Source organism: Lontra canadensis, unplaced genomic scaffold (assembly GCF_010015895.1).
Source record: "Lontra canadensis isolate GAN:19392208 unplaced genomic scaffold, GSC_riverotter_1.0 scaffold107, whole genome shotgun sequence".
Lineage (NCBI taxonomy): Eukaryota > Metazoa > Chordata > Mammalia > Carnivora > Mustelidae > Lontra > Lontra canadensis.
Window position 1 is genome coordinate 594,379 of NW_022631101.1, and position 15,811 is coordinate 610,189.

Here is a 15,811-nt window from a genome sequence, read left to right on the forward strand (position 1 = left end):
GTTATGTTGCTTGAACCAAGCAAATAAAAAAGGAAACCCAGAGGAAGAAATGGAGCATTTGGAAGATAGAGTTCATCCTCTCCTTCACCCCATTAAGAACAGCCTCAGAATCTTAAACAGTTCTGAGCGAAGGAGATTGGGGAGTCCATTCGTTGCCCCACGGAGTGTCTTCTCAGTCAGCTTTTGATTCTTTGTGTTTTGAGTCCTCAGTATATCCTAGGTGCTGGGGAGAAAAAGGTGTGTTAACATCTCTTAGGCAAAACAGATGCTTAACCACTAATTATCCCCTCAGTGGCCCCCAGGTGATGGAAGGCTTCTTGGAGTCCAGAAGTGGAGAGCTGAGCCAGGGACCCCAGACCTCACGCCCTTTCACCCACTAAACGCTGTGAAATGTCAGGTCTCCTTGCAAAGCTGTAACTGAGCAGAGCAGAAGGGGAAGCAGAGAGAGGGCCCAGGACGAGGGAATTGGTGTCACAAACTGAGATTTCTTCCTGGCTTTGAGAGAAGTGGATACGTTGCTCTCATCTCTATTAGAATACTTCTGTCTGAAGTAGGAGGAACCATGAACATGAGTGGCTGTCACCTGTTGGATGCTTATGTGTATTGTGTTCACAGAAACCTCCTACAACACTAGGTGCTAGATACTGTTATGATCCCATCTTACAGATTTGGAAATAGGGCACGAAGAGCTAGGAAGTCAGAAGAGTCCATGGTAGAATCCTGATGGACTGGCTCCAGTATCTCCCAGCAGATCACTTCCAGCAGATCTGTGCCCTCGGGCTCCCCTCTCTCTCATCCTTTCCTACGTCCTCTTCATGTTTGTGGTTAGGAACACGGAGACCAGATAAAAACACAAGCTCTGGAGTCAGAGTTGGACTCACGCTCATTGTCAACTCTCACCAAACTCTCTGACCTTTGTAGTAACTTAATCTTTTGAATCCGCAGCTTCCTCATCCATTAAATGGGAGCAGTAAACCTCATCTCATCACTTAGAGTTTATATAACATGCCAGGTGCTAAGCCAAGGTTGTTTTTTTCTTTTTTTGCAAATTAGAATTATTAATATGAATTCACTATGGCTCCATAATCCAGTTTACAAATTTATTAACTTCTTTTTTAATCTTATCCCATAGTTAGTAAATAGTACTTATTTTTTTTAACTTTAGGTGTAATTCACATATCATACCACTCACCCTTTATACAATTCCCTGGTTTTTAGTGTATTCACAAGGTTGTATAACCACTACCACTAATTAGTTCCAGGACATTTTCATCACCCCAAAAAGAAATCCCACACCCCTTAGTTTCACCCTTCACCCCCCGCTCTTCGAGCCCCTGGCAACCACTAATTCACTTTGTCTCTTGATTTGCTTGGGCAGCTTTGCTAGACTTGTTCACCTACTCCCCGGAGCAACGCTGTAAGTTAGGATCTGGGAGTGTTATTCATTTAAGTGAGAGACTGTCAGGTTTTTGTTTCGAATGAAAACATCTAGAAGTCATCATTTTAATTAGTTTCCCTTTACCACAGTGAGCATAGGAGAGGGGCAGTCACCACTGGGCCTCTTCCAGCGTCGTGAGGAAAACTCACGTGTTCACAGCGTTTACAAAACCAGATACTGATGTCAAGTAAACATCATTTCAAGAAAACAGATTATTGAGTAATATACCCAATTAGAATTAGGGGCTTTTCAGAGGTAAGGTGAATTTCTTAGGACTAAGAATTTTAAGGGGTGCCTGGCTGGCTCAGTCAGGGAAGCATGGGACTCTTGATCTCAGGGTCCTGAGTTCGAGCCTCACGATGCGGGTAGAATTTACTTAAATAATAGATAGATGGATAGATAGATAGGAAGAAAGAACTGTACAGGTTCTGAAATCTGGATTTCTCATAAAGACTCGCTTACAGGCTGGGGCGCCAGGGTGGCTCAGTGGGTTAAAGCCTCTGCCTTCAGCTCAGGTCATGATCTCAAGGTCTTGGGATCGAGCCCTGCATTGGGCTCTCTGCTCAGCAGGGAGCCTGCTTCCTCCTCTCTTTGCCTACTTATGATCTCTGTCTGTCAAATAAATAAATAATATCTTTGAAAAAAAAAGACTCATTTACTGGAAATGACAGCAGAAGACATTAGCAAGGACAAATTTATGGTGCATTACATGACCTTTTTTTTTTTTTTTTTTTTTTTGCAGCCTCGGGGGAGTCAGCGGTGAGTTTCCCCTTCTACCCACAAGCTGACCCTCCCAGCAATCCTGTGACAGAAGCACTCTTGCTTTTGCAGCTGACAGATTTGAGGCACAGATTTGTTTAAAGTTCACACAGAGGGGCCATCTGGGCAGGTGCCTACGTCTCATGGCCTCTCTCTTTGCCGGTTCGGCCTCCCCAGGACTCTGCCCTCTCCCTGAAGCAGCAGGAGAAAATGACCAAGTTTCAGGTGAGTTGAGTTTTGATTTTGATTGAAATTACATGCCTTTTCCTCCAAGATTAGACGCATGTTTTCTCTCCTGTGGGAGAGATCAAGGAGGAAAACCGGTGTTTGCTATGTGCCAGTTACTTAATTTTTGATTAGTTTTTCTTTTGTTTCTGTCCTTAGCTTTTGTTTTGGTTTTAGCTTTGGTTTTATTTTAGCATTGTCTCCATTTCACAAATAACAGCTCAGAAATTTGTAGATATCAGAAAATGGGAAAAAAAAAGCCCACATTACTACACTGCATATATGTCAGCTGTTTTCCCCGGGCTCTATTTATATAATTGTACTTGCAGTATATGTGCGGTTTCCAGTTCTGTCTCTTCACTTGGATATCACTTCAGTTTTTTGTGATTCAGCATTCTTTTGTGTGCTTATCTTAAAAGGGCTTCTAAGGGCACCCACGTGGCTCAGTCGGTTAAGCATCTGCCTTCAGCTCAGGTCACACTGGGCTCAGGATGCTGGGATCGAGTCCGAGTCGGGCTCCTGGCTCAGCAGGAAGCCTGCTTCTCCCTCTCCCTCTGCCTGCCGCTCCCCCTGCTTCTGTGCAAGTGTGTGCGTGCTCTCTCTGTTTCGAATAAATAAAAACAGAATCTTTTTTAAAAATCATTTTTTGAGTTACAGTTTGCATATGATTTACATATCATAAAACATTTGATCAGTTTTGACAAATACGCACACCTACATGACCACCACCACAGTCTAGATGTAAACCATTTCTGTCACCACTAAAAGCTCTGGTTCCCTCACATCCCTTCCCAGTTAATCCCAGTGCCACACACCTGGCTGTAGGCAATGATTGATCTACTTGATGTCACTACAGATTAGATTCATCTTAAGTTTCTTGAGTTTCATATGTTGGTCCTCTTGGGAGCTTCCCAGGTATAATCTGAAATGGGTCCCCATATGTGGGAAGTGGGGAGAGATGGAAGAAAGGGCCGGCCACTCCGGGTTGGTAGGTGGCAGTTTCACTAAGCAAAGGGAACTTACCTGTGAGGCCTGTTTGGGCAGCAACAAGATGAATGGATCCCCTCTGCTACCCTCCAAATCTTGCAAGTTTGTAAGGAGGCCCTGACTGTCCTCAGTCGTGTATACCGTGCAGGTGTTTTCAACACCACGTCATTGTCTCAAGGCTATATCCTTGGAGCAGCCTCTGAGAGCAGGAAGGACAAGCAGAACCCACATCCCAAGGACAGGGAGGAGGTGAGGAGTCCCCGAGTGCCAGGGTCCAGCTCACAGGTCATTTGGCAGTCCTGTCTTGATGATGTTCCCCCCACGCCACGTAAATGAAAGTGTACAGTTTGTCCTCATTTGGTGTCTGGCTCCATATGCTCATCATCATGTTTTTGGACACAGATCAGCAGTCCTTTTATTGCTGTATAGTATTTCACTGTGTGAGTTTACCGGATTTGGTTATCCATTCACCCGCTGATGGACGTTTAGGTGGCATCTTGTTTTTGGACATCGGATTGCTCCTTCTGTATTTGTGTACTAGATGTTTGGATGAACACAGCCCTTCTCTCTCTTTCTCTCTCTCTCTGATACTAGGAGGAGAATCTAATCTCTGGGTCATATGCTTAACTTCTTAAGAAATTGTCAAATCATTTTCTTCTGTGGTTGCCTGTTTTCCATTCTTTCCAGCAATGTGTTTGTGTTCCAGTTGGCTCCACATTTTTTTCTAACATTTGATATTTTCAGTCTTAAATTTTAATTATCCTATGACAGTTGTGTTGTGATATATCATTGTGGCTTTCATTTGCATATATTTTCCTGGTGCCTGAGATGTTAAATGTCTTTTTTCTGCTTTTTGTTCATCTGTATATCTTCTTTTTTTTTTTTTAAAGATTTTATTTATTGATTTGACAGAGAGAGATCACAAGTAGACAGAGAGGCAGGCAGAGAGAGAGAGAGGGAAGCAGGCTCCCTGCTGAGCAGAGAGCCTGATGCGGGACTTGAACCCAGGACCCTGAGATCATGACCTGAGCCGAAGGCAGCGGCTTAACCCACTGAGCCACCCAAGCGCCCTGTATATCTTCTTTTTGAAAGGTTTGTTCAATTCTTTTGCTTATTTTTAAACTAAGTTGTTTATCTTTGTAGTGAATTTTAATAGTTCTTTTAATATTCTAAATACATGTCCTTCAGACCCATGGGCATTTAGGTCTTTCATTTATATCTTCTTTCATTTTGGGGGGTCTTGGTTCTTTCCCTCAGTCATGTTTTATAGCTTTCAAGATGTGGGTTTCTTACATGTATCCTGTTTAATTTATCCCTAAATGATTTATGTTTTATGTACTATTCTGAATGCTGTCTGTTGTTTTTTTTTTTAATTCAATTTCTACTTGTTTTTTGCTAGAATATAGAAATACATTGACTTTTGTATCTTGACTTTGCTAAATTTGCATATTAAATCTAGAAACATTTTTCTAAGCTGTCAGGATTTTCTGTACAGTCATCAGTAAATAAAGAGTTGTATTTTTTCCATTCCTGTCCCCATTGTATAGACTTCTTTTTCTTCTCTTATTGCACTGGCTAAAACTTTTAGAACAATTTTGCCATATATATCCTTTCCTTGTTCTTTTCTATTTTTTTTAGAGATTATATTTATTGGGTGCCTGGGTTGTTCAGTTGGTTAAGCAACTGCCTTTGGCTCAGGTTACGATCCTAGAGTCCTGGGATCGAGTTCCACCTTGGGCTCCCAGCTCCATGGGGAGTCTGCTTCTCCCTCTGACTTTTTCCCCTCTCATGCTCTCTCTCACTGTGTCTCTCTCAAATAAATAAATAAAATCTTTTTTAAAAAGATTGTATTTATTAGAGAGAGAGCAAGCAAGAGAGTGAGCATGGCGGGGGGCAGAGAGAGAGGGAGAAGCAGGCACCCCACTGAGCAGGGAGCCCGACCCAGGGCTCTATCCAGGATCCTGGGATCATGACCTGAGCTAAAGACAGATGCCTAACCGACTAATCACCCAGGCATCCCCCTTTCCTTGTTCTTTTCTTTTATTTTATTTATTTGACGCAGAGAGAGAAAGCACAAGCAGGTGGAGTAGCAGGCAGAGGAAGAGGGAGGAGCAGGTTCCTGACACGGGGCTCGATCCCAGCACCCTGGGATCATGACCTGAACTGAAGGCAGTTGCTTAACCAACTGAGCCACCCAGGCGCCCCTCCTTGTTCTCAATCTTAGGGAGAAAGCATTCAGTCTTCCACCATCTGGTGGGCTTTTTTAGATGTCCATCACTGGGGGTGAGGAAGTTCCCTCTAGTCCTACTTTACTCCGAGTTTTTGTTATCAATGAGCATCAACTTTGTAAGTGTATTTTCTTTTAATAATCTGAAGTCATATGTTTCTTTGGTTCAGTTAAATTCTTTGAAACCCTCTTTTTTAAGCTTGGTTGGGGTGGGCTAGAGTAACCTTTATTCCAGAGCAATAGCCCTCAGGAGCAATTTTGCCGCACCATGGAACATCTGGCAGTGTCCAGACATTTTGGACTGTCAGGTCTAGAGGGTCAGTACCACGGACAGCTACTGGGCAGAGGCCAGGGAGGCTCTTAAATGTCCTACAGTGCACAGAATAGCCCCCAGAAACACAGAACTGCCTGGTACAAAATGTCAACTGTTGAGAAACTCTGTTCTAGAGAGATTTACCCTTCTACTGTAGGGCGGCCCTTCAGTTGCTGCCAAATGTCCCTAGTGGTGAGTGAGGGCTTTCCATTTGGCTGTTCGGAATTCAAACATCTCTAAGTTCTACTAAGGGAACCATTTAGCCCGTCGCTCCCCAGGTACTTTTTGCCTGGCCTGTGGAGTTTCGTCCTATATGTGCACAGTGTGGTTTTTAGCAATAGACTCAAAGGGATTCCTGTGCAGATTTCCAGTGCTTTTCTTGGGCATAATTCCCTCCTTTATAGAACTTTGCTCTGCATTTTCCACCTCTCCGGTCTCCCCATTCTGATTTTTCTGTCTCTTCAATTCAGCAAGGCTCTGACTGGGTTCTGCCTTCCTGCACTTGCAGTTTAGAAGTCATCGATGGGCAAACATCTAGGGGGATCGGAGGGCCTGCCTCATTTTTTCCCTTCATTTCAGAGATCGAAGTATTGTGCTTTCAGTGTCTGAAAGCAGTTTGTTTTCATACTCTTTTTCTATTTTACTATTTATAATAGGAGGACTTTTTAATTTTTTATTTATTTTTTATTTTTTGGAGGATTAAAAAAAAAGATTTCATTTATTCACTTGACAGAGAGAGAGAGAGTGCACAAGCAGTGGGGAGTGGCAGTCAGAGGCAGAGGGAGAAGCAGTCTTCCTGCCAAGCAGGGAACCCAAGGTAGGGCTTGATCCCAAGACCCTGAGATCATGACCTGAGCCGAAGGCAGAAGCTCAACTGACTGAGCCCCCCAGTCACCCCGGAGGACCTGTTTAGTACCAGTTATTCTGTTATAGCCAGAAACAGAGGTTTCTGTCACCTGCATTTTTGATGACTGCATGATATTTCAATGAATTGATGTTCCTTAAACCAAAAAAAAAAAAAAAAAAAAAATTCCCGGGGCACCTGGGTGGCTTCGTTGGTTAGGCATTTGATCCCAGGGTCCTGGCATTGAGCCCCAAATTGGGCTTCCCGCTCAGCAGGAGTCTGCTTCTCCCTCTCCCTCTGTGTACGTGTGCACGAGTGTGTTTTCTCTCTCTGGTAAATAAATAAAACCTTAAATTTAAAATATTCCCTAATTCTAGGGATGCCTGGGTGGCTCATTTGGTTAAGCGGCTGCCTTCGGCTCAGGTCATGATCCCAGCATTCTGGGATCGAGTCCCACATCGGGCTGCTTGCTCAGCAGGAAGCCTGCTTCTCCCTCTGCCTCTGCCTGCCACTCTGTCTGTGCTCACTCTCAAAAAAAAAAAAAAAAGTTTAAAATATTCCCTAATCCTAGAAATTTAAGTTTAAGATTTTTTCAAAAGATTTCTTTATTTGAGAGAGCGAGACTGGGACAGGGAGGGGCAGAGGGAGAGGGAGAGAGTCTCAAGCAGAAGCTGGAGGCAGGACTCAGTCTCATATCCCTGAGGTCATGACCTAAGCTGAAATCAAGAGTCAGATGCTTACCCGACTGAGCCACCTAGGAGCCCCAGGAGTTTAAGATTTTTAAAAAATGTCTTAGAGAACACTGCTGTAACAGTTTCCCTGCATAAAAGCTCAGTTCTCAAAAAGTAATTCTGGAAACTGCCCCTTCTGGGAAGATGGAGGACATGTTATTCTTCCCACTAAGTACAGCTAAAAATCCTGGATGTTATATGTAAAGCAAACATGAAAGGTGGAGAGAAGGCCAACTGGCTAGGGACCTAACTTGTGGAGTGACATGGTGATGAGATACTTGGCCTTTCTTTTTGCCTCATGTACCCCAGACTTCTTGCTGGAGAAGATGGCAACATGGAAATACCAATGAGTTCAGACCAAAAAGCCCAAGAAAGCCTTCTCTGGCCAGAGCATGAGGAAAGGGCAGCTTAGCAAGACAGAAAACTTTTAGATAGTAACTGTTCTTTTTCAACCACACACACACACACACACACACACACACAAACCTGGATCCCCACACCCACCCCTACGAGGGTATAACAAGGAGCCTAGACTTCCTGCCTTGCCAGGCTGTAATGAGCCACCCCAACCCCACTGTCAGGGAGTAATGAGTACCCACCTGCCACTGGCGTCAGTGGAGACAATGTGGGGGCCTGGACTTCCGCACTCACCTAGCAGCAATGAGCTGCCTCTCCTTTTCCCAGTGTGGGTGGTGTCAGGGGAAGCCTAGTGGAGCTCTGGGTGTGGTGCATAAACAATGAATTTTGGAACACTGAAAAAAAATTTTTTTTAAGTGTAGTTATATAATTTTATAAATAAAATAATTAAAAACTAAAAGAAGAAGAAGAAGAAGAAGAAACCAATGGGGAACAGTAGCAACTTACCTCTGCCCATTTCAGCCAGGATATAATATTCTCTCCATAGACCTAGTAAAGGGCCAGAAGTCTGAGCCCAGAAGTAGTGACCTTCTCACTCCACCAGATGTCAACAGAGGCCAAGTGGAGAATCTGGGGTTATGTCCCTGAGCTGGCAGTAACAAAGCTCTGTCTCCCTTCCCCTTTGAAAGATGTGTCAGAGGAGGCCTAGTCAAACAGAAGATTTTAATGAAATCACGAGGCTGATTACATAATAACTCAAAAGGTTCAAGTTCCGGTGGAAAATCACTTGGTTTGCAAGAACCGTGAAATCTCAGCTGGTTTGAAAGATGATCAACAGACACAGTAAGATGGTGCTTACTGATGGTAGTTCTCAGTTATAAGTGATACAAAATGTCCGTTATCTGACAAAGACTTCCTTATTGTGGTAAAATATTCATAACATATATTATTTTAAGTGGTTTTAAGTGTACCGCTCAATGACATTAAGTACATTCACAGTGTCGTGCAAGCATTACCGCCACACATCTCCAGAACTTTTTCATCTTCAAACTGAAACTCTGTACCCATTAAACAGTAACTCCTATTACCACCTCCCCACCCTGCCTCTGGAAACCACCAGTTTACTTTCTGTCTCTATGTATTTGACTATTCTAGATACCTCATATAGGTAGAATCATATACATGGTCCTTTTTATGATGGCTTATTATTCACTTACCATAATGTCTTCTAGATTCATCCATTGGATAAAGATTTTATTTTATTTTATTTTTTTTTATTAAAATTTTTTTTTTTAATTTATTTGACAGACAGATCACAAGTAGGCAGAGAGGCAGGCAGAGAGAGAGAGGAGGAAGCAGGCTCCCTGCAGAGCAGAGAGCCCGATGCGGGACTCGATCCCAGCACCCTGAGATCATGACCTGAGCCGAAGGCAGAGGCTTAACCCACTGAGCCACCCAGGCGCCCTGGATAAAGATTTTAGAGCAGCTATCATATTAAGGAGGGCACGTATTGCATGGAGCACTGGGTGTGGTGCATAAACAATCTTGGAACATGAAAAAATTAAAAAAAATAAGCAATTACAGATTTCTTATTTAAACTAGATGTTTCTTTAAGGTTTGATAATGAGGAAGATAAACACACAAACTATTCTGGGGTCTTCCCCCCTTTTCAGTACTCTGTTGTCTTTACTAACAGTAGTAGCAATAGTAAATGCAATAATAACAGCTAAAAAAAAAAAAGGAAGTACACCAAGACATAGTCTAGTTAAACTTCTGAAAACTAACAACAAAGAAAAAAATTTTTAAGGGAGAGAGATACAACACCTTAGCTATAAGGGAAAAAACATTCAAAGACTGTGGATTTCTCATCAGAAACCATGGTGGCCCGAAGAAAATGACACACTATTTTTTAGATTATTTATTTGACCGACAGAGATCACAAGTAGGCAGAGAGGCAGGCAGAGAGAGAGGAGGAAGCAGGCTCCCTGCTGAGCATAAAGCCTGATGCGGGGCCCGATCCTAGGACCCTGAGATCATGACCTGAGCCGAAGGCAGAGGCTTGAACCCACTGAGCCACCCAGGTGCCCCGAAACGCTATTTTTTTTTTAAAGATTTTATTTATTTATTGGTCAGAGAGAGGGAGAGTGAGCGAGCATAGGCAGAGTGGCAGGCAGAGGCAGAGGGAGAAGCAGGCTCCCTGCCGAGCAAGGAGCCCAATGTGGGACTCAATCCCAGGACGCTGGGATCATGACCTGAGCCGAAGGCAGCCGCTTAACCAACTGAGCCACCCAGGCGTCCCCCGAAACGCTATTTTTAAAGTGCTGAATGAGAAGAACTGTCAACTATTGCCAGTTATGCTGGAAATAAAAATTAAAAACAAATATCACCCAGGGCGCCTGGGTGGCTGAGTCAGTTAAGCCTCTGCCTTCAGCTCAGGTCATAATCCTAGTTTCCTGGGATCGAGTCCCACATCGGGCTCCTTGCTTGGCGGGGAGCCTGCTTCTCCCCCTGCCTGCCTTTCCCCCTGCTTGTGTTCTTTCTTTCTCTCTGACAAATAAATAAAAATAAAATCTTTTTAAAAAATAAAATAAAAAAATAAAAAATATGACCCAACTCTATGCAGTCTTTAAGAAACTCACCTCAGGGGGCTCCCTTCTACTTGCTAGATGGGATGCTGCCTTATTCATGAAACACTTTATAAAACTAATTAGATGTTCAAGTTAAAAAAAAAAAACTCACTTCAAATATAATGGTATCAGCAGGTTGAAAAGTAAAAGGGTGGAAAAAGATACACCATGCAAACGTTAATCAAAAGAAAGCAGGGGTGACTAAATTAATGTGGAACTGTACTCATACACTTACCATATCAATTATAATTACATTAATAAAAACAAGCATCCGTTGAGGACCTACTCTGTGGCAGATGTATGTGTTCTATACATCTGTCTGGTGGACATCTGCGACGATGGAGATCGTCTAGATTGTGCTGTCCCGATATGGTGGTCATTAGCCACATGTGGCTCTTGACCACCTGAAACATGGCTAGTGCAACTGAGGGAGTGAAGTTCTAATTTTATGTAATTTAAAATTTAAATTTACCTAGTCACATGTGAGTCACATGGCTACTGAATCGGACAGCACAGTTATGAAAACATATATATATATCCATTTACATAACTAGCCATCTTCCAGCATGGACACCGTCACATAGATGAGGAAATAGATTAAGGATTTGTCTGAAGATCTTACAGCTTGTGAGGGCCAGGGCTTGGGGACTTACACGGTATAGCAAGAAACACTGAACACTTGGACACTTTGAATGCTGTCATGGGTAGGTGGCATGGCCTTCAGACTGCAGAGGGTCCTTTGTCTCGCTCCCCAAGAAGGGTGACCTGTTGGTTTGGCAGATTGTAATGAAGTGATAGTCCCCTGATGTAGTGATTTTGTGAATCAGAAAGGAAAGACAAAAATTATTTGTTGGGACTGCTGGGACTAAATTGACTTAACATCTCTGGGACGATTTGGTAGTACCGATCAAATTATAAACTGTATATACCCCATGATTCCAGAGTTACTGTTCTAGGGCACTAACTGTAGGAATACTCACAAGTGTTACCACGTTAAATATACAGGGATTATTTGTAATTGGTTATGTTCTTTTTTTAAAAATCATGTTCAGGGCGCCTGGGTGGCTCAGTGGGTTAAAGCCTGTGCCTTCGGCTCGGGTCATGATCCCGGGGTCCTGGGATCGAGTCCCGCGTCGGGCTCTCTGCTCAGCGGGGAGCCTCTGCTTCCCTTCCTCTCTCTCTGCCTGCCTCTCTGCCTACCTGTGATCTCTGTCAAATAAATAAATAAAATTTAAAAAAATAATAAAATAAAAATAAAAATAAATAAAAATCATGTTCAGCCCAATATATAGTACATCATTAGTTTTTGACGTAGTGTTCAGTGGTTCAGTGCTCATCATAGCACATGCCCTCCTTAATGCCCATCACCTGGTTATCCCATCCTCCCCCCATCCCGCCTTTCTGCAACCCTCAGCTTTCAAATTGCAATTAAACTTTAAAATTTTAACTTTAATTTGAAATTTTTAATTATTTTAAATTTTAAATTAGTTTTTAGTTTTTTAGTCATATGCTTGATGTGACTGTGGCAAAGTCATGGAAATGACATGTGGGGTGGAGAAGAGGAAACCACTTAGGTAGAGCCAAGGCCCTCAGAATCCAGAACAGCGTCTCACCCATCCTCCCACCTTCTTAGTGCACCTTGTCCCCACTGGCCATTGGTTATGAGATGAAGTTGTGTGTGCTTGGTGTTGTAGGAGGCGGTGACATTCAAGGACGTGGCGGTGGTCTTCACCAGAGAGGAGCTGGGCCTGCTGGATCCCATCCAGAGGAAGCTGTACCAGGATGTGATGCTGGAAAACTTCAGGAACCTGCTCTCTGTGGGTGAGCACAGGGGCTCTCTCTGACTCAACGTCAGCCCCCTGGAATGTCTTGGTTTCAAATGTTTAAGACTTGGGGACTCTTACAGTGCTTCCCCAAACTTGGGGGTCTCAGGTTCCTCATTCTGGTGGGACACCTTCTCTGTACCTTGTCTGTTTTTTGTCAGATTACGGTTGTGACATCTTGTGAGGTTTATAATCAGTTGGTGACTTACGTCATTATTGTGTTGAATGAGACAGGTCAGAAATGGCGTGGCTCCTTGTCAGGAGCTACATACTGTGCAACAGAAATTGTGAGCAAAAGCAGGAAAGGAAATGTGGCGGGAGTAGATTGTGGTTAGAGTGAGGTCAGTACATCTAACAGTAGTAGCAATAGTATCCTGTGTTTGTATCCTGGATCACAACATAAAAGGTGTTTGTTACAGCAAGTCACGGTCAGAATTTGGGAAAATACTACGTAAAGAGCATAAAGACTGTAATTCTGGAATTAGCATTTTTGTCTTCAATTTATGCACGTTGTACACGCGCCATTTCTTTTTCATAGGCTGTGAACCCTTCAGATTAGATACGACATTACCGTTGGGGAGAAAAGAGAAGCTTTGGATGCGGGAGACAGAAACCCAGGGGGGTCGGCGTTCAGGTGAGAGGCGGGCAGCTCGGGGTCCTCACCACCTCCCTGATGGCCAGCCCGCCCCCGCCCTGCATCCGTTAGCCTGCCTCAGTGCAGCAGCTCGCCCACTGCCCCTGCCCCAGGGGGCGGTCTGTTCTGCACATGCGCGAGGTCCCGGAAGTCAGCCCGTGTCCCTCCACATATTTAGTCTTATGTGACTTCTGTCTTGGTACAACCCGCAGTCCTCATGGTGGCCGTTTGGACAGTAGTGAGCCGGCCTTCTGCGGGCTTGTCCTGACCTGTGCTCCCTGCTTCACGCTGGGTGAGCGCTGCCCCCTCCCCGCGCAGTTCCATCCTCCCTGCTCTGGCCTCGCCTCTCTCCCTTCCTTCCCCCTTCTCTTCGCTCCCTCCTTCCTCCATTTATCTTTAATTTGTATATCCCTCAGTAAACCCAGCCTGAGATAACAGCAGTAGTCATTCCTACTGGATATGAGCAGCACAAAGCCCAAACCAAATCAAACAAACAAAAAACCAGAAAAATCCCTCTGCGAATCTGGTGTCCTGAGTGGTGAGGGGAAGGTCTTCCCGGTCCTTCAGTTGTTTCTTCCCATGTATCCTTCTGCTGCGTGAGGCCCAATGCGGTGAGGCATGTTGGGTGCTCGCCCCATCCAACTCGCTGCCTTGTTCTTAGGTATAAACCTAACCTTGGGGGGTAGGATCCCAGTGATTACCATGGTCTGTTTGCTGCTGCTTTTTTTTTTTTTTTAAATTTTATTTATTTGTTCATGAGAGACAGAAAGAGAGAGGCTGAGGCAGAGGGAGAATCAGGCTCCCCGCTGAGGAGGGAGCCCAATGCGGGACTCCATCCCAGGACCCCGAGATCATGACCTGAGCCGAAGGCAGACACTTCACCAACTGAGCCCCCCAAACGCTCTGTCTGTTTGCTTCTAATTAGGTAGTTTCCAGGTTGCTTTGCCTCCATGTATAAATCTATACTTTTATCTTTTAAATTTTGTCCTTTTTACTGATATATATCTCAGATACAGAAAACTGCACCAATCATAAACGTATAGCCCCATGAATTTTCAGGGCATAAAATGACTTATGTGCCTCACAGTTCTTTTTACTGAGGTACAATTTAAATTTGTACATCCTCAGTGTGCAGTTCTGACAACCGGACAGTCCTCTGTAAGCCGTATTCCTCAGAACGCGGAACAATCTCACAACATATTCTGTTCCCCTGTCCCTTATTTTTTTTAAACATTTTATTTATTTATTTGACAGACGGAGATCACAAGTAGGCAGAGAGGCAGGCAGAGTGGGGGGGGGGGGGAAGCAGGCTCCCTGCTGAGCAGAGAGCCCGATGCGGGGCTCGATCCCAGGACCCTGAGAGCATGACCTGAGCTGAAGGCAGAGGCTTTAACCCACTGAGCCACCCAGGCACTCCTCCCCTGTCACTTATTAAAAGCTCTTTAAGCAAACATCAGAACACCCCAGGATTTTGTGTTTTGTCTATCCATCTAGGTGCCCTGCCCCATCTGTGAAGAATCTTCTTGAGGTCTGTTTTTACTGCACAGAAGCACAAACTGAAGGGTTTCTTCTCCCTTAATGATCTTCACAAACAGAAGCTCACAGAGAAGGATCCTAAGTGGATCCCACTGTTCGTGCTCCTCCCGGAGACAGTTCGCACGAGCAGAATAAGCCAGCGTGACTGAAGGACTATTTCAGAACATTGTTAATGTCGACCTGATTAGAAGTTATGTGGCACTTGTATTAACGACCTACTGCTATATAACAGATTACTCTTGAACTTATTGGCTTACAGCCACAAATATTTATTTACAGTTAATGTGAACCCAGGAATCTTGGGGCAAGTTTCTGGGTGGTTCAGGCTCCGGGCTTCACGAAGTCACTGACAAGGAGCCCCCGGGCTGCAGCTGAGGGCCTGATGGGGCCGCAGGGTCTACTTCCAAGATGGGCTCATTCACATTGTTGTTGGCAAAATACCTCAGTTCCTTGCTGGCTGTTTGACATCTCAGTTCCTTGCCAAGTGGGCCTCTCCCTACGGTTGCCTGAATGTCCTTAAAACATGGCATCTGGTTTCCCCAAAAGCTGTGCAGAGCAGAAGGCAGAAGCCACCATGTCTTCCCTGACCTAACCTTGGAAATGACATAGCATCACTTCTGCCATGTTCTGTTGGTTTCATAGACTGATCCTGGTACATTGTGGGAGGGGACCTCTGTCAGGGTATGGATACCCGGAGGCAGGGACCACTGGGTCACCATCTTGTGTGCCGACCGCCACAGCACCTTTTGTGCATGTATGAGCCCACAAAATCTGAAAAATGACATTAACCTTCCAGGCTTATCAGAAAATCCAGCCCAATTAAGTGACCACGATGGCCATAGGATTTTACTCCTAAGGGATGTGTCCACTGTGGGATTACATTTTCTAGGTGGTTTTTTTTTTTTCTAGTTACAATGTTCATCAGTTGAATATCATATATTTGGACTTCATGGGAATAAAGGAGAATTCTCTCAAATCTAGCTTGTTTAGTGTGTGTTTACTGGCTAAATTAAGGATATAAATATACCATTGCATGGATTCATTTGGACATTTGGACAGAGGAAGTATTTCCTTTTGTGAATACATTTTTTTTTTTTTTTACAAATACTTACATTTATTTGCAAATACATACAATCACTTTTCAAAGATGTCCTCTCTTTTTTTTCTGCAGGAACTCTTGGCATCACCTGATAATCCCATCTGTAAACAGATGTAAAAAAAGACAGATTCAGCCTTCTGTAGCCATTTTTGGCTTGTCTTTTACAAATACGCAGATAGTGTGATATAACCGTGATTTTAAGGCTTATAAA

General features: G+C 44.0%; 1 protein-coding gene across 1 annotated transcript in view; it reads left to right on the top strand.

Moving 5' to 3' along the window:
• The first annotated feature begins 2,182 nt into the window (after positions 1 to 2,182).
• ZNF233 (zinc finger protein 233) overlaps positions 2,183 to 15,811 on the top strand; it is a 56,835-nt gene continuing 43,206 nt past the window's right edge. The window contains 3 exon segments of the mRNA XM_032839024.1: positions 2,183 to 2,422; positions 12,203 to 12,329; positions 12,870 to 12,965. Coding sequence (XP_032694915.1) covers positions 2,408 to 2,422; positions 12,203 to 12,329; positions 12,870 to 12,965 — 238 coding nt within the window. The 5' untranslated portion in view covers positions 2,183 to 2,407.